Source organism: Phalacrocorax aristotelis, chromosome 16 (genome assembly GCF_949628215.1).
Source record: "Phalacrocorax aristotelis chromosome 16, bGulAri2.1, whole genome shotgun sequence".
In the NCBI taxonomy this organism is placed as follows: Eukaryota; Metazoa; Chordata; class Aves; order Suliformes; family Phalacrocoracidae; genus Phalacrocorax; species Phalacrocorax aristotelis.
In genome coordinates this window covers 7,823,236-7,847,157 of record NC_134291.1, presented here as the reverse complement: position 1 = coordinate 7,847,157, position 23,922 = coordinate 7,823,236, and the positions used below count along the sequence as shown (strand labels likewise).

Genomic DNA, 23,922 nt, shown 5'->3' with positions numbered 1-23,922 from the left:
GTACTGATGTAACAGATTGGTGCTACTAAGCCAGCCATCCTCCCTAGAGATCAGACAATTGATCTATATAGTGTCAAATGCAAGATTATAGTACATGTTGATAAATGGTTTAGCACTGCTTAGCAAATGTCAGTTGATCAATCAGAGTTAACAGCTGCAAACTCGCTAAATTCAGGCAATGTCCAAGTGATCCATATTTTAGATGGGTTTCATTAGTGTAGCTGTAACAACTCAGCGCTGCAACAGAAGGGAAGAAAAGTCAGAAATACCAGACAAGTTCTTACCAAGATTTCTATATCTGTCATTCTGGAGTCAGAAAGAGCAGGGACTGATATATCAGTCATTTGTTCAGGAAACTGTTTCTAAAGAAAAAACCTTCTGCAAAGGAAGTGTTACCAGACAAAAAGGTTGAAATCTGAGAAACAATTCTGTCAGAAGAGGTTCTGAATAGTTCTTGGAAAGATCAACTGGAAGACACTTCATACTGAGAAAGTTTCTGCCTTTCTACAGGACACTGCTAATTCACCTCGCTCAGTATTCTCTGATGTGAATAAGACTGTCTAGATTGGCTGATGCCTTGCCCTTCTTTCTTTTATTAGTTACCTTTCTTGCCCAATATTCTCATCATGAGCTTTTGGTGGAATGTTTGGTAACAGAACATCCGTTTCCAGTAACCTATTGTGCGATTAAAGTGCCATATGATAAATACAAACAAGCCAAACAAACAAAAACAACCTCACATTTCTTTTCTGTTTGCTTTTTAAATTGGGATAAGAGCTTGATTTGATTCTTCATCTTTTCATCTCATATTGTAAAAGCAGACTAGTTGTCTGTCCTGTCTGGCAGGAAGCAACACTGTAACCCAATAAGCCATTGTGCTGCTTTCCACAAGGAACTGTTCATTTTTTGTAGCTTGCAGTCATGATAGTATCACTGGTTCCTCTTTTTTAAAGCAGTTAAATTCGTGTTTTGAGAGTGCAGACAGGGGAGAATATGCTTCAACTACTCACATGTTATTTGTGGTGACACACTGGATTGGAGAACTGGAAGAGTGGAGAGCATTTCAGCCCTTAATTTCCTGTGGAAAGAAGCATTGGTTTCTCTTTACTGTCAACATGGTAGAGGATAGTAGGTCAATACTAGCCTGAGAAGATCTAAGTATTGACATTTGATAAAAATCAGCAGTCTGGGAAACAAACTGAATAGATGCAATTTCAGCGAACCACCATTTTTCAGACAAGTTTTCCTGCACCCCAAAGGAAAATCAAGACAGGGATTCATTAGGCAGTGTGCAGTGAAGACTCGTCTGCATAAAAGAGTAAAACTAGCTGGAAATTTTCCATGTGTACAAACTTAAAGCAGCTCCATTCCTGAGGCAACTTCAAACACAAAAGATCTCCAGTTCTTTTTGAAGTGTTCACACTCAAACTCTTTTCAAATTGGCACCTAATTTTGTGTACATCAGGGCATTGGTTGTATGTTGCAGAACCAGCATCACCTTGTCGTTTCTTTGCGAGCCTGCATCCTGGCAGTGATCAGGCCTGAATTAACTTTACTGACCTGATTTCTGTCATGTCCAGATGGCCCATTTTGCTGTCCAAGAAATGCTGGTCCTCAGCAGCTACGGGAGAACATGCACATTTTTCTAACGGGCATTTTCCTGCTCAAAGATAGCTCAAATGGAGGCAAACTTGAACAACTGAGATGATATTCACTTAATACATATGAAAGTATATGCCGTAAAACACAGCCTACTTTCCAGCCGAAATCTCAATGGGGAAATTCAAACATTTCTATTTCCACTCACAGCCTTAACCAGCTGTTGGACTATTAATGAAAATCCTTTTAGTTTTCCAAAACTGAGTGACAGCTCTTTCCAGGAGTGGCCTGTGGTGAGATTTCTAGTGCACTCTTGCCTTGGATAGACTAAGAATATTAATCTTTTAATGGCATTTTGTCACCACAGCTAGCTATACCCCAAATAAATGAGGCAATTGGTGCCTCATGGAAAAAACCCAAGTAACCCTCAAATAACTTCTATAAGTTTCTGTTATTCAGGTCTCAGAAAGATTTTATTTAGATTTTTTCAATGGGAATAAATAATTAGTGCTTCACTTTATCTAAATGAGTCTGTGCAAATTGAGTTACATGATTGGTGCGGCAGAATTTTGGATTGAGGTGCGGTTGCCCTGGTAACAATCGAGAGTGAAATCAGAACCTTTTGAACAGCCAGTGGAATGTGGTTCTACTTGGATGACAATAGGTCAAAGCATTTTAACGGGTAAAAACGTAATCCAGTACAATAGGATTTATTGCCACTATGTCATCAGATTGACACTATTCCTGCAAATTCTTCAGCTTGTGGCAGACTTCAACTGAAATCTGTTTAGTGGAAAAACTTGTAAAATGCCATTAATCATTTTGTTTTCCAAATCAACCAAAGAGTCTGTGTGTCTCAGGGGGTTAGGAAGAATATCTTCCAAGTGAGTGAAATTCAACCTCTCTGCACTAATGAATGGCTGTTCTGGACACAATAAATGGTTCTAAGAACTAAAGGCTCATTTCTGCAGGGTGCTGAGTACTCTGGTCCAAGTCTATTGGAGAACTTCCGCACTTGCTTAATTTTACACTAATAAAACAGTTTCCAGTGATTTCTAGGATGGTTATTCATGCTTTTAAACCTGATTGCATTTGCTGACAGACAGGACCTTGCAGAATTAAGTCCTAAACCAATGCTGGAAGAAAAGATTCCCTGTTAAGTATGGCAAGGGCATGGGGCAATATTTCATCCCTTCTGCTGACATTTTTCCAACTTCTGCAATAATAATCCTTTTATTCTGAAAGATCCCAGAGTACTGTCTAAACTAATAAAATGCAGCCACAGCTAGGAGCAACAATGCGTAAGATCAGGACAGGAGAATATGTTGCCTGCAGCTTTAAGGAAATGTCAGGTTAGGGTGCCAAAGTCTCTCCCTCTACCCTGAAGCCAAAAGCGTATAAGGCTTGGCTTGGCATCCTTTGGGATGTCAGTGGGGGACCTGTGTCACACATAGATGTCTGGAGGCATCTATTTTGGTGACAAGATAGCAGAAATGGCCCTTAGCATTCATTGTAGGTGGCTATCCCATTGAATCTTCTGCCAATTTTCCTTTCAAATAGATGGATGTCATTCTCATTCATTTTTCTTTAATATGAAAAGCAGATTCTCCTCAGTCATGTGTCTGGTACCATGTATATCCTTTCATTGTTGATATGAGGCTTTTATAACAATAAAACTTCAAGCAAGTAAGTATTCTGCTCCTTGGAATTATTATGTACTTTTAAAGAACAATTCAGCCAGACAATGACACAACCTGTTTCTTGTCTTCCTCAATGGGAAATGGGTTTTGAGTTTTGTGAGGATGTTCATAAACAGCCAAGGGTGTGTAAGGCGAAGAATGACCTCAAAGCTGAGTTTTACACGGGAGAACAAAGAGATCTCAAGTCCTGATTTGAAAAACACCCAAAGACCAAATCAATGGCATAATATCATAATTATCAACACGCGTCATAATGTTGCTGGAATCCACTCGCCGCTTCTGCCTTTAAACGCAAGTAAACACAAGCTCCTCTCCTAATTGCTGTGCAGCTGTCAAGCTCCATAAATGATGTTTGTGCTGGCAGTAGCTGGGAGATAACTTCATCTATCTAGCATTCATATGGACTGGAGATTCATCCTTGCTTCTTTCCGTGGGATGTTTTGTGACATTATTGTTTTCAGATTGCTTTCTCTGTGTTACAGTACTTCTGGCTTCCTTCCAGAACCTTTCAGGTTACTTTTTACTCTCCTTAATCTGTACTTTCTCTCCGGAGCATAATCAGCATTGCAGTTGCTCCCAAAGACACCCAAGTGTTGTGGCTTACTTTTTCTGTGGGAAACACCACTTTATGTTTTTCACAGACTTCATTCCCTGAAGACCTTTTCAGTATGAATTGAATACAGCTTAGCACTATACAAAATGTTCCTGAGGAAGAATGCCACCCATCCAAACTCATGTGATTTGGATCTTGTCAGGCCTTGATAGCGATTTGAGGTTTAATTAATCACTTACGGATTTGTGTGACTTTTGAGTGACTCTGGATTTGTAGCAAGAGAAAGTGATGCTTTTACTCAGTTTTACTCAGTGAAAACATGGATAAAAACAACCCAGAGAGAATATAGGATAAAGCATCTCCCACTTAGGCTGGGTATATCAATCTTGAATTGAATTTTGTTGATCAATTTATCTAACTCCCAAATAATTTGGAGTGGATCGGGGGACAGTGAAAGTAAATTTCAAACCCGAGACTGAAATTCTGTTTAGGCATGCTGCTGCCTCTGGTGACAGCACCCCTGTAAAGTTAATGTGTAATAAATAAGAGAGACATTTGTTTCACAGGTCCATAGCACCTATGAGGAAAAACAGAAAAGTTGTTTCTCAAAACAATCTTTGGGAATTGCTTTGGCAAAAAAAAATAAATAATCGACTCTACTGTAGTTTAGATATCGGTTTTTGTGAGTGTTGACACTTGTAATATAACAGATTTTTATTTGATGTATTTTTGTTAACATCACCTTGATAAGATCTGCTCGCTTGTTCACAGTGTTTGCTTTTGAGAAGTAAAACAGGAAAAACACACGGCTGACTGAACAGGTTCATGACAAATATCTTGAAATGAGCTGAACCTCTCATAAGTAGCTCAGTCAGTAGTGCTGCTGCGTGAAAACTTTCAACGGAAAGATCAGCCCTAGAGGCACAGACCATGGACACCAAGGAAGGCATAGTCAGCCTCTATGCAAATCACTGGAGGGCAAAAATCCTATCAAAAACCCCCTACATTAACTTTTTTTAATATTTTATTTTTTAAATAAGCACTGTCACTTTTGGAAACAATTTGTCATTTTTAACAGAAAATAATGTATTAACTTTCTCTGAGACAGCTGAGGGATTCGCTGATGGAAGAAATTCATTATGATGGGACTGAGAAACCAGTTTATTGCATTCCTCCAGTGGTTCGTTGTAAAGCCTTCGACAAGTATTTTACCTCTTTGACTCCAGTCTCAGGAAGATTTGAAGCAGGTTTACATTCATTCTTACTATGTGCTTATAGTTAAGCATATGCATGAATGTTCTTCTTAGACTGAAACCCAATGCCTTATCTCTTAGATTGTCCTTATCCCACATGCCTGGCCTGGGATTACTCTCAAGCACTTTCAGAGCTGAAGAAACCCATGGCCTATGATTGAAGGGTCCGTTCCTTGGGGAATCCATGGGAGAAGTCATTAGGATTCACTCACAAATCAGTTTGGCAAGTGCAGGTTTGACATACAGTGGTTGTAACATGGGTACAAAAATAAAGATGAAAATATTTAGGAAATTATATTAAAAGTATTAGTGGTAGCCAACAGAAATGAAATAAAGAATAAAACATGGTCAAGATTTAAAGGTTTTCACCATCATGAAAAATATCTTTTTAAACTGTGTGAGGTGGATTGTGAAAGCCATTTTCAGCGCCTGCTGCAATGAATGCCACATGCACAGTGTGTAAGGCAAGAGCACAGCAAGAAAAAAAGCTGTCTTCACTCAACAACCTTTGAGAACTCAGAGTATGCCCAAAAGACAACTCTAAGAAGCAGGACAGTGAGAAGACATGAAAAAGAGGAAGATTAGATCTGAGAAACACTGACAGAGAGGTAATAGATTAATCCAAAAGAATGGGATATTGACATGGGTAATGAGTCATCAGGATGTCACAGTTAGTATTGGTGCAAATATTGAAAAGGATCTTAAGAATTAAGCACTAAATGTGTCTGCTACACGTGGTTTTAGATGGAGTGGAGAAGAGAAACTTTGTATATGCAGTCATAAATGATGAATAGATTTTGCCCCATTAAATATTTGGTGTGGACCATGATTAAAGAGTGGGCACTGGCATAAATGAAACTCAGCTCTGATTCAGGATGAATGTTCCCATCTTCAGAGGAATGAGTAACTTATCTAATGATGTTTTAAAGGTGGGGGAGAAGAGGCAAGCTTTAAGAGTAATTTTGCTCTTCTTCATATTTCTTAAAATACTAATCACTGTATCCAGAAACTCACTGAGTTGATCAGGAATACGCTGTGGAACAGCTTCAAGAGACCAAAAAGGAAGTTATGCAACCCGCACACTGAGGTTGTCATGGTTTCAGCTGGGATAGAGTTAATTTTCTTCACTCTAGCTGGTATAGTGCTGTGCTTTGAAATTAGCATGGAAAAAAACCCTGTTGAGATAACACACAGATGTTTAGGCTGTTGCTGGGTAGCGCTTATACTAGTCAAGGACATGTCCAGCCTCCCATGCTCTGCTGGGTGCACGAGAAGCTGGGAGGGGAGGGGGCACAGCTAAGAGAGCGGATTCAAACTGACCAAAGGGATATTCCATATCATGTAACGTCATGCCCAGTATGCTACCTGGGAGGGGCTGGCCGGGGGAGGGGGGGAGCAATCGCGGCTCGGGGACGGGCAGCGTCGGTCGGCGGGTGGTGAGCGGCTGTACCGTTCGTGTTTCTGCATTTTTTTCCCTGTTTTCCCTTTCCTTCCTTTTCCCTTTTATTATATTAACATTATTGTCATTATTATCATAATCATTTATCATCATCATTTTATTGTAATCATTAAACTGTGCTTATCTCAACCCACAAGTTCTTTTGCTCGTCCGATTCTCTTCCCCATCCCACAGGGGTGGGGGGGGGGGTGTGAGCGAGCGGCTGCGTGGTGTTCAGTTGCCAGCTGAGGCTGAACCACGACAGAGGTAAAAATAAAATTCTTAAATATACGGTCCAAACACACACACACATGTGATTTTCCAGTTCCACATTATTTTAATTATCTGACTTGCAAAACACCAACATACTGTAAATTAGACCACTGAACTTGGGAAGAGAATGGCAGTTGAAAAAAAGAGTGGCTAATCTTATGCTGAGTATAAGTTTTGAAAAAACAACCACTGAGTTTCAGAGTAACCTGCCCTTCCAGATATCATGCAGCCACGCTGAGACTGAGGCCTCTGAGGATGTATACACAGAGGTTCGGCCATCTGCTTCACAAGGTGTTGAAAGTCATCTCTGAAAGAAGCATCCCATTCCCAAATTTCCTACAGACCCCAGTGGAGTTAAGTAGCAATATGGAAAGTCAGCATTCTGCTAAAGTCTGTGAACCAAAGCAAATGAAGACTTACAAAAGTCCTTGTTCCTTAGAAAGTGTTGCTGTAATTCCAGCAAGCCAAGCCAATTCTGAAGAGCAATGATGGATGCTGCCTGTGGTGATACTGAGAAACCCAACAGCTAGATCTGATCCAAAACGAGAAATCAAAGACAACCTCTTTGCTGACTTCAGTAGGATTTGGATCACGCCTCTGATCTCTGAAACCATCTAATATATTTCACAGGCTTTTAAAAGTGGTGACATATGTAGCTCAAAAAATGTCAAAGCCTGTTTTGGTTTGGATGAAGAACCTGGAACTCGGGATGCCATGTAGGACTATGGGCCTTGCCTGAGCAGCTCCTGTTGTTGGAGCTACAGGATACTCTCTACCAGACTCAAGAGAAAATCATATTTAGGCATACCAGAGGTGGACTTCTTCTGTATCTATATTCACAAATGAAAGGAGAGTCAAACAAAGCTGGTCAGAAAAGCAAATAATCATTTTTGACCCTAGTAATGATTGATAAATTGACTTCTTGAAGCATAGTATTTGATTGCCTGGTTTATCTGACTGCATGTGTTAATGTTAGTCACAGAATTTTCTGGTGCTTTTCCTGAAGAAAAAGCACTGATACGCTGTTTGACTTGATCCTTAGCGAATACTTATCCCAACCTCTTTGCATTGGGAATCAGTCTGGAAAGCTGAGAGCAGGTTTTTTTGTGGTATTCCCTAAAAAAATAGGTGGATGTGATTCATTTTGGTTACATGTTTTGATTTTTTTTCCTTCTTCCTTCCATCTCCTCAAAGAAGTAATGCAAAATAGTATTTTCACTGTTAGATACTACTTTAGTTTTGAAAATGTAAAGGCTCTGGTGATTTAATTGGCATTTGAGATCTTTTATTAGGTGGGATGAGACAGCTTCTGGGTATTTTAGTGAAATTCCTGCTGAGATCAGTAGCCCAAAGTTGAGATCAGTAGAAACTTGCATGTGTTCCCATCTGCCCCAGATAGCCCTTGGAAGTTAGTAACTGGTGTCAAGCTACATTTTAGGAACTTTCTACTAAGGTTGGGAAAAAAAAAATCAGAGATCCTCACGCTTCCTACTCACATTTTACTTCTTTCATGTGTTGAACAGAGCTCCCTCATACTGTTAACTCAAGATTCTGTTTTATTCTATTCGTTATATGAAATACAATAGCAAGGCATCTGATCTAAACGCCATTGACACCAACACAAGGCTTTCCATTGTCAAAGCTGCGGCCTTTTGAATTGGCAGGATTAAAACTTGCACAGGCAATATGAGGGGTTCTCTGATGTTCACATAACCCTTTGGCTAAAGCCACATAACCTTTTCTTCTCTCAGTTGTTTTTGCTGTGTGTGCACGCAGAAAGAGCTGCAGGACCGGGGAGCACCAAAGTACATAGGGCTGCAGGACCTAGCTGTGGTACCACAAGTACAGCCCTGTATCTCCTTACCTTTCTTATGCTACAGAAGTACTTGAATAAAGGGTACAACTGGAAAGAGAGTGACTCCGTATCGTTATATCACAGTGTCCTTCCCTGTGTATTTGGTTTACAATGTGCTCCAGAAAACAGGAAAAAAAGGACTACGTTTTCTGCCTCAGGAAGCAGAACTGCACAATGTGACGTAAAGGAAATGGCCCCTGAGGCTGGAAGCACCCTGTTAGAATATCAGCTCTTGCCCGCCCCCAGAATCCTACATTATTAATAACCTGTTGTGTTTTGAGAAGAGATATAACAGCGCTGAATTGCGGCAAGTAACAGAGCTGAGGGTGTTGGCTCCGTTAAATGAAAGTGGTCAGTGTTATCTAATCTGATTCTATCATTGTCCATGACCTGCCACTTACCTATTGTTATTATATTACATCATCTCTACCAAGAGCTGCAACAAACTGTTCTACTGTTCCCTGCCAACAAGATCTGGTGGAAAAGTTCTTCGAAGTATTTTTCTGTGCCTCTGTAGGCTAAATGTAATCCGTAAGGGTCAATGTGTGGAGAAATCCCGCTGCACACATCTGCAGGACTATTGAAATTAGACTTCACTGTGTGTCGGCACAGACATCAGTGTGTCAGGGGAGGAGGGAGGAGGAAATGATAATTAGCACTAACATTTGTATTCGATTGCCTCACAGCTAACTTGCATTAAAGCCCAGGGGATTCTGCCTGCTAAAGTAAGGAATAAGTTGGCTACTGATTTCCAAAGGAAGAAGACTGGATATAAAATACATCTTTTCAGCTGTTCCATGTCTGTGTGTCTGGTAGATTTTCAGGTCGAGAATGCATACCAGGTATACCATTTTTAAGAACTGAGGCTACAGGGTCTTGACCAGAAATAGAGACTCTGGTCCTATCAGCTCAATACCGCAATGCAAACAGCTCATAGCTGGTGGGAAGAGAACCAGGCGGAGGAGTGTTCAAGCAGAAGATGGCAGGGACCCTGTGTGGATCCAGCTGCTCCATGGCAGGTGTGGGCTGCGCTGACACACAGCAGGGTCACCTCTGAGGGTTGGCTCAGGTGCTCCCGTTTGCTTTGTTTCCCTGCTGTGGCCGGGGCATTGGCTCGTCAGGGCAGCCCTGGGCCAGCCCAGCTCAGCAGCACTGCTGCAGGTGCGCTGGGACTGCTCACAAGCTGCACCCAGCCTGCGGGCCACGTCTACCCACCCACACCTGCGCTAGGGGAGGCTGATGTGGGTACCGTGCTGTCGAGCGCAGGCTGCATCCGGTCACCCTGGTACAGGAGCTGCTGAGAGCTGAGGGTTAAAAAGAGGAAGAGAGTCCTGAGAGTCAACAGTTTTAGGTTTCATCCCTGCCAAATTGTCTGAGACAAAGAATGGCAGCGAGGCCCAAAATCAAGAGTTTCAACTTGCCAGCACTTTCCATTTCTCATGGTATTTCAGTATTTCCACTGCTTGTTCCTGGCTAAAACCAAGCAGTGCATACAGTGCAAATAAATTCAAATAGACATTTTCAGCTTTCTACAGATTTTGGGAAATTGTCTGAGTGGTAAGAGGGGGCTGGTTCACTTTTAACCTGTCTTGTGGCTCTGAAATAGGTAACCAGCCTTTACTGAGGAGCAACTTTAAGAGTCTGCCTTCTCAAACCTAAGGGTCCAAACTTCTTTTTTTTTTTTATTTTTGGTTTTGTTTTAGGGAGATCTGGTTTCACTTAGGTTAATTAAATGTCAATATATCTGTTACTGTGAGTTGTTCCAGTGTAGATTGCAGCACTGTTGCATGACTTTAAAATCTGTGCAAAGATCTGCTGCTTTGTGTTATTTTTGTCTACTTTAAAAAATGTTTAATAAACAAACACTTTTATACTGATACTTTAGGTTTTGTCTGTACAGAGGTATTGAATAAGTCTAAGAAATATCCTTTTCTCCAACTCTGGGCTTAGCCTATTTGAAGTTTTATTTTTGTATTTGCAATCTTTTCTTCTGCTACTGAAAGACCTATATACACAGAACGATGGAGAGGAAAGGTGTTACTTGTAAGGTGTTACTTTGCGGAACTGTGTGTAACAAATTTGAGAGTCCCGTTGCTGGTTGGTGAACTGCAGCCCTACCAACCTCCGTGGCACTCAGTCATCTAAGCTGAAGCGATCTGAACAATGAAAGTTTTATTTTAAAGGGAAAGTTGAGTCATTTAAAAGCTTCACTCCAGTGGCTTCAAAGGCAGTACTATGGATATAAGTTCTGTGACTGAAGCTCCTGGCTGGGGTGTGCTCCACTCCTGTAAAGTCAGCACAAAAGCACGTACTGATCTGAAAGCGCTCTGAGTCATGCTCTGATGGGAACCCCTCTCGTATGTCCTCGCTCCCTATAGGTCTGCCTCTGGGTTCAGTTTAGGGGATTTTGCATTCCCCCTCCCCAGGTAGAGATGTTCTTTAGTCATTTGTGAGGATCTGAGCTGCAATGAGGAGCATTAAATATAAAAAAGCCACTTGTAACATAAAATTGTGCTCATCAGACTCTCAGACCTGACCTGTTAGAGAATATCAGATACTTTCTGGAACTGCAAACATCTTTGAGCTTTTTTGTTCTGCCAGAGGAGGTGAGTGAAAGCTTTAGCACCATAAAGATAATTGTCTTGTGGGCTAAGGGTAATCAGACTTACAAGCCAAGCAGGAAGCAGATTTACAAGCGCAGTCTCGTGTATCCTGAGGCATATCTGTTGGAGAGCTAGCAAACACCTCCGTGGGGCAGTCGTGTGGTGATACGCAAATGGTGAATCATGATGTGTGCCAACCCTGCGCTGGCAGAAAGACTGGCTGTAAGTATTAAAAGGTAGCTCCCTTTGCGAAGAAGAGTGGAAGGAAGGAAGCAAGGAAGGAAGGAAAGGAGAAAGGAAGGAAGGAAGGAAGGAAGAGTCTCAGTGCTGTTCTATAGTAGATTTATTGAGATTTTCTAGGTGGTTTTTTTTTTTTCAAGCAACATGTATTTGAGTCAGTTCCAAAGCAGCTAAAAAGGTTTGTACTTGTCACATTTCTGGTCTCTGAGCTGAAAGTCTTCCAGGGTTACATAGCAATGGCTAAAACTGGAAACCTTTCAGACCTTTTCCAAAATGAAGCAGGAAACTGAGGTGATTGCAAAACTGACACTAGAGAGAGAGATCCACTTCCATGTGTGTGGGGCTAGAGTGAGAGTACCCAATTTCATTTGGAGGTTTTGAGTTGTTTTCTTTTTGATTTAATCTCAGAAGAGAATTATTCTGGAACCAAGATCTTCACATTGTTTTGCTTAATGTTTTACAAACAGGCTGTTAACTGAGGTTGTCACTCAACAAAAATTCACCCCTACTTGTTTACATAATGGGAAAATATAGTCATAAAATGGGTGTAGCAACAACTCGTTGGGTATTAGGTAAAGGTGCAATATAGGGATTATCCTCATAAAACACTGAGCCCTAAACTCAAAATATCAAGATTAAATTGACAATTACATTTAGTAGAAGTCTTTAAAAGGCTGAATTTGATGCTTAAGGCTATTAAGTTACTCTTGTTCTGAGCGAGTTGACGAAAAACAAGAGTTCAAGTTCTTCTGGTACAGCTGCTCTATTCAAGAGGAACTAGATGAAGATGGTAAATATGATTAAAAGCCTTGCTTCGGCTAGTGTTTGCTTTGTGGTAGCTCCTCGCTGGGTAAAGCAGGTGTGGGGTTAGTTCCTATTTCTGCCACTGCACTGCTTTATGACCTTTGAAATATAGGAATTTACTTACCTTTCTCCCACATCTAACTGGGGTGAAATTTTCAAAGATACCAGTTTGGGGGGGTCAATATGCAGTCCCCATGAACACAGGGTCTCTAGAGCAGTTCTGTATCTCCCTGGGCATGTTTCAGTATCCAACACAATAAGATCCTAGCCTTGGCTTAGATGATAAAGAATATATGCTGATTTTCTGAACTCTGAGTCTGGTACATATATCCTTTAGAAGAACTTCTGAACCCTCTGTGCCATTTATCCTAATGAAATCTTTGAGATTTCTCTATTTCTGTCTTCCTGCTATCCTGCCTAGCTTCACTGCTCCATTTTTATCTCTGGTAAGTTTTTGTTTGGGGAGGAAATACATTTATAAGAACGGCTAGCAAAAGTACTGTAAATTTGAGCACGCTTCCTCCCCTGAACAACAGAACAGCATGCAAGAGGAGGCTCGTGATGTGTACAAACATGCCCAGAAATAAAGGGAAAAACTCCACGGAAAGTAAAAGCAAGAGAAAAAAAGGGCGAGGGTTTGTGTGTTAGTGTTAAAGGAAGGTGAAAACGCTTCCCGGCAACATCTGAGAATCGTTTGCAGCAACCGATCCATGAGCTTTAGTGAGTAGAGAATGTTTTTAAATCCTCCCCCATCCCCTTTGTTAATCTTTACCAGGTAGTAGGACCTTTAATGTAATTCATATGGCTTTCTTAGGGATGTGTAAAATATTTCCATTTTGAAAACTAAGATCTTTGAAATGGCTCTAATATTTAAGTTTATAAGTCTGGTTGTAAGTCTGTGGTCTTCCCCATTTTAAAATTTGGTAATAATAATAGTCTTCAGACTGATCTGCAAAAGGCAGCATGTCTCAGTAGAGTAGGCGATGAACATCTGGCTTTGCAGCCTCACTGCCTCTCACTTGGAATAGGAAAATCACATGCCTGTTTAAAAGTGTCCCCATGAATGAAATACAGATCGAAATACAGACTTACATGATTCAGAACATTGAAGGATGTTTTTTTAGACTTAAATGTCCTGAGCAGCATCAGACAATGTAAAAGAGTTATTAATTATGATGCATGATTATTGTTGCACTCAAGAGACTTTAAGAGGTAGCCTGGAAAGGTTCAGATTTGGCTTACCTTTAAGCACACCCAAAATATTGGGTGACATTTTTAGATGTTTTTGAGTGGCTGAGGTTGCTATTTCCTAAGACTTTCAAGCACATTTGGGATTTTAGGTCATCTGGAGCACGTCTCCACTGTGCAATGCAAAAGTCTCTGAGCTACCCAATTTTCAACACAACAGAGAACGATTAACTCAGGTCCTGAGAGCAATATACGTCTGTTAGTGTTGCTTTGCACTGATTCTTCTTTACTCCACCCAGCTTCAGGCAAGATTATGTGGTTCTGGATTAGGAAGCTCTGCACCACATTCTGTTTCTTATTACAGATGTACTTTTGATTGTTTTGCAAAATCTGATCTAGCACCTTACTGTAAGGCTTCATTTATACCAGTCAAAAACCCATCGCAGACATCCATGAGCGCATATATATTACTAGAACTTGTATTTAGGAGAGAACCTAAGTAGAGTCAGAGTTCCTAATGCAAGATGCCTCGCAGTCAAAGTTGTCTCCTGTGTGTGACAGGCTACCGTAAAATCAGAGCTGACTTTGCCACATAGCTGCATGTGTGACAGTCCATGATTTCCATGATTCTTGCCAGCACCAACAAAATCTAAAGGTGGTGCCAGCAAAACACCATTTTTGAAATATGATGATTTACTGATGGCAATAGCAGAGAGTGGAATCAACTCAGTAGTCTCTGATTCATGAACTGTTTAGTCCCTTTTAGAATTCCAGGATGTTTGTGAGTATTTTCAAGGAACTCTAGTTTGAATCAGTCAATAAGAAAAACAGTATAAGCCTACGTATGTTTTTTATTTAAGATTATATTGGCTCCTGATTACAATTTGCATCATTTTCACACCTCACATTATGAGGTTCTTAAAAAAATAACAGTTTCCAGTTTTTGCTTGTTGTGAAATATGACTTATAAAATGTTAGGTCAAGACTCTTCAATAGACTAGGCTACAGTGTTTGTTTAAAGCTATGAGTAAAGCAAGTTATATGAATGTTTCCAAAGACTGTATTCCAAGAAGTATTTTTGGAAACATTAATGTTGTGTTTTTTAATGAAGGCCACATTCTGAGGCTACGACACCATATGTCACATTCATTTCTGTACCGAAAAAAAAAAAAAGAAAAGAAAAAAGAAATGGAAACTATGTTTGGCTTTTAAGTGTTTTTGGAATAGTGTCTATGCATGCTTGTCATTGTTCCTTGGATGGAAGAGTTCTCTGTCTGTTAATCTAGTCCATCCAATATATATTACACTCTATGGGCCTGACTCTCTTCTTCCTCAAAGTGTGTGCAGTCATTTATACTCAGGCAAAGTGAATGAAGAGCTGAGGAAAAAGATTACCACTAGGAAACTTTTTTTAAAAATTCATTTTCCATTAATATGCTGGCTTCATTTTAAACCTACATCTGAACTTTTGTCAGCTGAAACTAGCTTAAAAATGGGAAATGTCATTTTTCCATTGGAAACTTATGATTTTTGGAAGAATAATGACAGATTTTCCTCAAAAATATTAGCTTTTTTCTTCAGGAGTATCAGTTAGAAGCATGACATCTGGCAAAAAATTTAGAATTGTTCTAGCTGTGTACCCTGTCACTTCTGACTTGCCAGCGTTCTGTGTGTTAGTGGCTGGGATATGGCAGAATGAGCTGGAGACCTGCAGGAAAAGGCATTTGCCTTTTTCAGTGCTGTATCCCACCAGTAATTCATAAGCATCCTGTAACTGATTACTTCATCTAAATCTTTCCTTTTTTATTGGATTCCCGCTGATGAGGTCTCAGCTTCTAACATAAGTTCTTGTTATTAGTCACTAAACGTATAGCCTAGCACTTCGTACTGCTGAAGTTCATATGGTTGCAATCTGCAAAGACATCCATTTTTTCTCTGATCTGACAGAGGAATCTCCTAATTCACATCACTTCCTAAATTTGTGTCACCCGCAAATTTTATTAACATACTGCATGTTTGTTTCAAACTCATTAATAAAAATTTAAATACTTCTTGGCAGCCGGATTTTTTTTATTTGTTTTAAGGAATGATTTGTGAGGGTTTCCAGGACCTCAGAGAGGTTTCTCTTTTTCATTTGAAATGTAAATAGTTTTCTACAAATTGAACAAATATGTCTGTGTAGCCCTAGCCCAGTAAAGTTCAATTCCATGACCAGGTTTTTCTGGGCAATACTGAAACACAAATAATGATGAATGATTGTGCGGTTGATACATTTTCTGGTTAAAACACATTAGCGCTGAACTTGCCTGCCCATGCTACTGAAGTCTTACGTCTAAGTGTGCGTGTTTTCCTTGGCATTTCTTCAAATGGAGGAGAGCAAACAAACAAACATGTGACAAACAAATAATTAACTACCTCAACTATTTGGCTAACTTTGAGAGGGTTCATGCCATTCCTGTGTCTGTGCATGAAAGCCCGTCCTTATTTGAATGTTACTTAACCAGAACATTAGAAGAGATAATCACAGTGGGGTCACCACAAAGGTTTTTGATTTCTGTTTTCATCTACATACCAAAATTTAGGAGTGATATGGACATTTCTAACTGGTTGCATTCCTAGCTACCTCATATTTCCAGGCCTAAGTTTTCGAGCTATGTTGTGTAATGAATGTCAGAGTCTGCACCTCTCCAGAGAGCTGCTCATGATGGCCACCGAGTGAATGTATTTAGATTTGGTGTTACAGAGTTCTGGCATAGGAAATTAAAACAAAAATAAACTTTTTCTTTTGTTTCATAGATTTCCAATGAACAAAGAAAACAAATAGCCCCTGGAACCACAAGTGTGTTCTGTAAACTGATGCCACGAGGCAGGTATGAGAAAGATGCCTGAACAGAGCGGTTGCTATAGGTCTGTAAACATACAGGGAAATAAGATCAATTACCAAAGCGCTTGTCAAGAAAGCCCTGAAATGGGGATGAAAAGATTGCAGAAGCGATTTCTCCACAAGGATGGGAGCTGCAATGTGTACTTCAAACACATCTTTGGGGAATGGGAGAGCTACGTAGTGGACATATTTACCACACTGGTGGACATCAAGTGGCGCCATATGTTTGTGATATTCTCGTTGTCCTATGTTCTTTCGTGGTTGTTTTTTGGGCTAGTCTTCTGGCTGATAGCAATCCAACATGGAGATTTATTCAATGACGAAGAAATAACCCCCTGCGTTGCAAATGTCCATAGCTTCACAGGGGCATTCCTGTTCTCCCTTGAAACCCAAACGACCATCGGTTATGGTTACCGCTGTGTTACAGAAGAGTGCTCTGTTGCAATCCTCATGGTTATCCTACAGTCAGTATTAAGCTGCATTATTGACACCTTCATAATCGGAGCAGCTTTGGCTAAAATGGCCACAGCCCGAAAAAGAGCTCAAACCATTCGTTTTAGCTACTATGCTGTAGTAGGCTTAAGGGATGATAAATTTTGCCTCATGTGGCGCATCGGTGATTTCCGGCCAAATCACATGGTTGAGGGCTCTGTACGAGCTCAGCTTCTGCGCTACAGGGAAGACAAGGAAGGGAGGATGACGATGGAGTACAAGGACTTGAAGTTGCTAAATGACCAGATCATACTTGTTACGCCAGTGACAGTCGTACATGAAATTGATAGTGAGAGCCCCTTGTACGGTCTAGACCGGAAAGCTCTGGCCAAGGACAACTTCGAAATCCTGGTCACATTTGTCTACACAGGTGATTCAACAGGAACTTCACATCAGTCAAGAAGCTCGTATGTCCCCAGAGAGATTCTGTGGGGCTATAGGTTTAATGATGTCTTACATGTAAAGAAAAAGTACTATAAGGTGGATTGCTTACAGTTTGAAGAAACCACAGAAGTTTATGCTCCTCACTGCAGTGCCATGCAACTGGATCGGAAGGAGCAAGAATGGAACCGAACCGAGAAGACACGGGAAAAAGAAGCAGAGACGTCAGCACTGGAGATCAAGTCATTTAATACTAACCAAAAGTCATTTAGTGCAGTTGCTCTCATCACCAGCTGTGAAGACCCAGGAGACCTGGTGACAGCTGTCAATCAGCCTTCTGGAGAAGTTTCTTATCAGAAAGCAGCTGTGACCTTAAGTAGGCTATCAATAGAGTCCCAAATCTAGCTTTTTACTGCAATTAAAATCACTTCCAACAGATTCTCCCAGCATAGCTTTTAGAATATAAACAATGAACTCATATGCACAAGTATTTATATTATAAACCTCGCTGACAGCATGCCCACATTGTAATACACTGCCAAGCTGCTAGAAGGAGCTTCATACTGGTTAGCGTGGGTATCAGTAACAGATTAGCACTGGCACAAGGAAGCAGCTTACATTTGGGTTGACTCGACGGCTACTGTACTTGAGCAAACTTACTGTAAAGTTTATTACCCTGCAGGGGCCAATGTTGGACATACCCTGAGAGAGATAATGATCTGGGCAGGGAACAAAAACGATGTAGCGTGCCCTCTGGGTCAGCTTTTTCAAAGCTGCCTAATTTATTTGGCAAGCCAGGCCCCAGTCCCTCTGGGAGGCTGGGAAACTCCCGACCATCGCAACAAACAATTGTGCTTTGGTGCCAATGGCACCTCTCTACCGGTTAAGATCCAACCCCCGCCCTGGGGTTGCACTAGTGAACCTATGGGGCTTTGTAGGGGGGAGTGAACTGGCAAGAATAACTGAACCTTGTATTACTGGGTAGTATTGGAAACCTGCTTACAGCCTGCCTAGTCCTGTGGGATCCACAGTGGGATCCTGGAGAGCTTTTCTCATTTCCTAGTCGTGAGCCATTCCCAGAAGTGCCACTCCCTCAGCAGCTTGAGATATGCGGTATGTCAGCTGGCTTGGGGCTGCATGAAGGTTCTGTTACATGGCTCTGACGGCAAGGAGGGCTGGCCAAGCTGGCTCCTTTGCAATGTTCAGAAATCAAAAGGAGACCTCAAGTTTGAAATAAAAATCAGCAAAATCAGGTTGAGCCTCAGAGAGAAGATCATGATTTTAGAGTGAGCGGTGCAATATTTTAAATCAAAATGTCTTTCATTTCAGAATGTCAGCCTTGCTTTCCTTTGTAGTATATTATACCTCTTTAAAAAGTCAAAGATCAATCTGGAGGCCAAACCATGTGATTTTGTCAAAACAAAATATTTTTATTAATCTGAAATGACTGTGTAAAAATGGTCCTTCACAGAAAAATTCAACATGCTCAGCTGTCAGCTCAATTTGGGAAGAAGGAAATTGTAAATGTTTTGAAGTTGTCTGTGACATGGAAGCCCCACGTTCTGCACATTTCTGGAATTATTCCATAATTTCTCATCATGCTTTTTTTCCCCTGATGATTACGGTTAATTTGCATTGTGTTTAATTGTCATGCTAACGTAAAAATAATTATATCTGAATTTGTCATTGCCTAAAATGGTATTTATCTCAACTGACCTCAGCCATCAAGAAATTGTTGCCTACTGGTTGAGGCTCTCTGTGGTTACTAGAACTGCTCTTCTGTCTTCACAGACAAGTTCATCCCATCTTACTCTGGCTTTTTAGGGAGCTGAAGGCAATAGGATGTGTTTATCCTGGAAATGTTCATCCGTCTCCATTTATTGTTAAAGGAGATGAGATGACTGTTGTGGAAATGCTGGCTAACTTTAGGCTGCTAAAATTAGGTCTGACGAGTTGTTCACATCATCCTGACTAATTAGAAGTTTTTATGAGCTCATCATATTTAATGAAGAAAAATAGCATGCTGAATCTTTTTTTCCTGAAATTTATTCCGTATAGTAGTATAGCCGCGTGATTTTAATGTATCTTGCATTTCTCTTTTGCTAGCACTTGCCTTTGGATAGACTGGATCCCTTTACCTAAAGGGTAAAGGGGAAAACCAAGCATATTAACAAGCCTGTGGGGAGGTGGTTAGTCCAAAGCTCATTAATTAGCCTGTTTTATATGCTGAATCATCACCAGATCCATCTGTAATTGCAGTAGAAAACATCTTACTGTATCCTGGATTTGAGCACTGGCAGGCATTGGGAAATAGTATAAAAAAATGGAAAGGAATGTAGGAAAATGTATAAGGGTCTCAGTACTTATGTGGTGTTGGAAAGAACACCATCGGACTGTATAAAATAGAATATAACCTTCGAGACATGTGAAGTGATCCTTCCACGCTCCCCTGACTTTGCAAGACCTTGGCCAGAGGTTCTTTATTCGGTGTTGGGTACTGCACTTTGGGACTGCCATGGAACAATTTGAAGAGAATCCGAAGATCTAGAAAACATGTCAGTGAGGAAGTAGGGAAATAACAGAAGGTGCTTCAGTCCAGAAAGGGGTTAGGAAACAAAGAAACAGTTCTCAAACACAAAAATTGCAATTCAGGAGAGAGGGTAATCTGTTGCCTGTGACTGGTGGGTAGGACAGGAAATCATGGGCTTAAACCGAAGCCCAAGAGTTTGAAGTGAGTTAGGAAACGCTGTGGTAAAGGCGGTGAAGCACCGACAGATCTGCGGGGTGTGTCATCTCTGTGGTGGTGGCTTTCGGGAGCCTGTGGGAAAACACGTCTGTCAGAAGCAATACAGAATGGTCAACCTTGCCTTGAACTTTCCAGCCCTGTTTTTCTGTGATCCTATGATTTTTCAGAAAAAGGGAATGTCTTAACATGAAATCTGCTTAACTGGTCGCTTTACAAGTGCTTACACACGTGTGTTTGCTTAATTACATAGGTAAAGCTACTGAGAGAGATGAGATACTTCTGAGATATGGAATCAAAATCCCCAAAATACCTTCAAAAGGTGCAGATTTCAGGTGCTGTTTGTAAAAGTAGTTTCCCTTTTTAAGCTGCGAATCTCAGCTGTCTCTCCCTCTCCCAGTTATGTACTGCGTGAGCCTCTTGCGGCAAAGAAAATTCTTTCCTTGGAATGACTTTCCTGTAAGTGAAAGTACCAGGAGTCTGGTTTAGCATTTTGTCACATGTCTCTTGGTATAGATAGATGTAAACGTGAGCTTGTATCGTAGTGTGTGCTTTGGCATGTAAGTCAGCCACTAACTGATGAGGGTCAGGAAGAAACTTCTCTCCTGGGCATGTTAATTCGTAACAGGCTACTATACAGTTTCTTCTACTTTTATCTACAGCATCTGATACCAGCCAGTGCTGGAGACAGGATACTCGTTGAACCACTCGTCTCAACCAGTCTGGCTTTTTCTGGGTTTCTCTGTTTGATATTTTAATGTCATTTATCACAAAATAAAAACTATGTAGAATAATGTCTCGTAAAGCATGCATAGCATTTTTATGAATAAAGTCACAGAAATAAAGATCATGCCTCTACCACATACCTCGTGAAAGCGCATTTTACTTTTGCTTTCCCTTCAGCCACAGCTCTAAGTTTCCATATCTTATGCACTAAGAGGTCATGGAAAGATTTATAAGGCGCAGAGTAGTCTTTTGACTTCAGAAGATGCCAGATCACAAGCAAACCCACAAAGTTATAAATACGTTTTGTGAAAGCTTCTTAGCATGAACTCCGCTTGTTTGGAGGAATGAGCCAAGCAAAGCCCCGCTCACAGGCATGCACGCACCCACCCGCCTCCGCGTGGCAGTGGCTTCCAGAGCGTGTGTACTTAGCCTGCAACCTCCTCACCTGGCGAAGGATCTTCGATAGTGCCAGGCGGGTAAGAGAGGAATGGGCAGAGGTGTAGAAGAGATACACAAGCACACAAAATGCGCAGACTCCCTCCGTAACTACCCTTTAGGTGGGGCCCGACTGCACTCTTGGCAGAACCAGCTCTTACATCCTCCTTGCCTAGAAAAGACTCTTACGGTACACTGGTGTGCAGTGGCATTGGGCACACAGGAGGGAGAATCTTCCTCACCCATCTGCTCTTTCTAGACGAGGGTGTTCCCAAGGATTTCCATTTGGCTTTTTTTATTCATCCCCGTCACAGAGCTGAGCAACACAAAAGCAAAGCAACTGTCTCGGAAACCCAACAGAAGCATCCTCGCAGCAGAGACACAGCCCTAACCCTTGAGTCATCCCTGCTGAATGGATGAAAGCGCCCACCAGCCCAGAAGCGCGCAGCTGCACCCCGGGCTGTTGCGTGCATTGGGAGCTGAAGCGAAACACAGGTACCCTCCCGCTCTTCCAGAGCATTGCACGTGCTCCTTGGGTCTTCAGAAAGCCCACACGTTGAGTTGCAGTTCAGCAGCTCCTTCCCAGCCACCAAGAGGCAGCCACTGGCGTTTCTTTCTGCCTCAGCTGGAAGTTGCTCACCCTGTTCCCGTCTTCGCCACAAAATTTACCAGATGAAGCAAAATTTTAACAACAAAGAGAAAATACAAACCACTTTGCATTGGACTCCCGTATCATGATTATAGCTGCATCTCAGTTATTTTCTCTTGGAAAGTAGCACTATTGTTCTGGGTCAAGATTAGTTTATGTCAAAGGGAATATAATAAGAGATTATTATATAATTTACTTTTCCAGATTTGCCTACCACCGTTCATTAAGGCAGCTGGCATTTCCTTCCCCATTATCATGTATCATTTAGTGCATATTTTCTGTGAAGCTGATTTTCAGATGTGGGACATAATACCCCTTTGTTTATCCCTTGTTTCTTACACGCGGTGCAGGAGGTCTGACTTCAGCTGCCTGCCTAACCTGAAGCATTACAGTCACACAGCTACACTCACTTCAGGAAATAACAGGTACTTTCAGGGTATCAGAAGCATTTGTGTGGGAAGAAAAACATTGCTTGTAAGCTTTTTTTAGCTCTTAAACCTATGCGGGTTTTGAGCAGGGAACCTGCAAACAGGAGTTGGTGTCCCTGTGGTGGGCCTGAGGGGCCCACTCAGGGAAGCGTCTGACACCAAATTCACTTCCAAACAGACAAGGGGGAGCGTGACGGAAGTGAAAGAAGAATGACACAAGGAGCAAGTTGTAGTTTTAGTCTGGGCTGAAAAGTGTGGACCGATGGTTTCAAGGGAGCCACTTCCAGAATTTAACGCTTTTCTTGGGGGTCAGTCCTGGTGGGTCAGGAGGGGATGGGGGAATCGGATAAACATCAGGCAAAAACGGTGTGAAGCCCCTTTGGGCTCGTGTTGCTCCCTAAAAAGCTAGGATTTTCTGAAGCTGTGATATTGCCACCTGTCAGTGGAGGTTTGCTTCCTGCTCCACCGCACACGCTTACCCAGGGCTGTCACGCACGCCCGAGAATTCCCTAACCCGGGCGTGCCCCCCGTATCCTTCTGGCCCAGCACAAACCCACCCGCGGGTGCTACCGGCCACCCACAACAGCAGCGTGGCTCCACGTTCCCCGAGCATTAACCCTCACCTCGCCGGCGCTCGGACCAACGGGCCCCGTTCCCGGCCCTCCTGCCGCCGGCCCCGCTCCGCCCGCCGCGCCCGGCCCCGCTCCGCCCGCCGCCCCCCGTCCCGCTCCGCCCGCCGCGCCCGGCCCCGCTCCGCCCGCCGCCCCCCGTCCCGCTCCGCCCGCCGCGCCCGGCCCCGCTCCGCCCGCCGCCCCCCGGCCCCGCTCCGCCCGCCGCGCCCGGCCCCGCTCCGCCCGCCGCCCCCCGGCCCCGCTCCGCCCGCCGCCCCCCGGCCCCGCTCCGCCCGCCGCGCCCGGCGCCGCTCCGCCCGCCGCCCCCTGGCCCCGCTCCGCCCGCCGCGCCCCGTCCCGCTCCGCCCGCCGCGCCCGGCCCCGCTCCGCCCGCCGCCCCCCGTCCCGCTCCGCCCGCCGCCCCCGGCCCCGCTCCGCCCGCCGCCCCCGGTCCCGCTCCGCCCGCCGCCCCCCGCCCCGCTCCGCCCGCCGCCCCCGGCCCCGCTCCGCCCGCCGCCCGCCCCCAGTGCCGCTCCGCCCGCCGCCCCCGGCCCCGCTGCTCCCGGTCCCGCCCCGCGCCTCCCGCCGCCCCCGGCCCCGCTGCTCCCGGGCCCGGCCCCGCGCCTCCCGCCGCCGCGGGCCCTCGGGCGCCACCTGGTGGCAGCCTCGGAGCGGCCACGCCGCCCCCCGCGCCGGGCGGGCCCCCCCCGGGCGCTGCCCCCCCCCCGGCCCCGCTGCCTTGCGCTGCTCTCGCTCGCACGGCGCGCAGCAGAGCCCTCCCAAGAGCATCTGTCAGGGGAAGGGCGCCAGAAATTCAAACGCACCCCTCCGCTTAGCCCCCACCTCTGCTCCCGGCCCTCCTTCGGGGGGCAGCGCTGCAGGGCTGCACAGTCCTAACGCCGCGCCCGGCCGCTCCAAAGGGTACGTGAAAGGCGCTGTTACACCCACGGCATAAGCGCAGAACCTGTTGTCAGCAAATTCCTGGTATTGCCTGGCTACCCTGGGCAAACCTGGGGCCAGAGCTGCGGGCTTCCTATAGCTGCCTTCTCAAGCTCAGCAGAATAAAT

General features: G+C 43.4%; 1 protein-coding gene and 1 long non-coding RNA gene across 7 annotated transcripts in view; one reads left to right on the top strand and one right to left on the bottom strand.

The window, feature by feature from the left end:
* KCNJ16 (potassium inwardly rectifying channel subfamily J member 16) overlaps nt 1–23,922 on the top strand; it is a 48,982-nt gene that overhangs the window by 14,967 nt on the left and 10,093 nt on the right. For 2 of the 6 annotated variants that reach the window (XR_012663418.1, XR_012663417.1), the window contains exon 4: nt 16,303–16,376. Coding sequence is in view for 2 of the 6 variants with exons in the window: in XM_075111520.1 (XP_074967621.1) it covers nt 16,379–17,668 (1,290 nt within the window). In the remaining 4 variants the exon portion in view is untranslated. Of the gene's footprint in view, nt 1–16,302; nt 20,870–21,481; nt 21,663–22,166; nt 22,230–23,922 lie in introns of those variants that run through there. The other 4 variants (XM_075111520.1, XM_075111519.1, XR_012663416.1 and 1 more) reach the window with 3 other exon arrangements.
* On the bottom strand, nt 21,446–23,845 carry LOC142065425 (uncharacterized). The gene is made up of 2 exons (XR_012663420.1): nt 23,699–23,845; nt 21,446–22,559 (listed from the first exon to the last, which is right to left on the bottom strand). It is a non-coding gene; the product is annotated as an uncharacterized LOC142065425 (long non-coding RNA).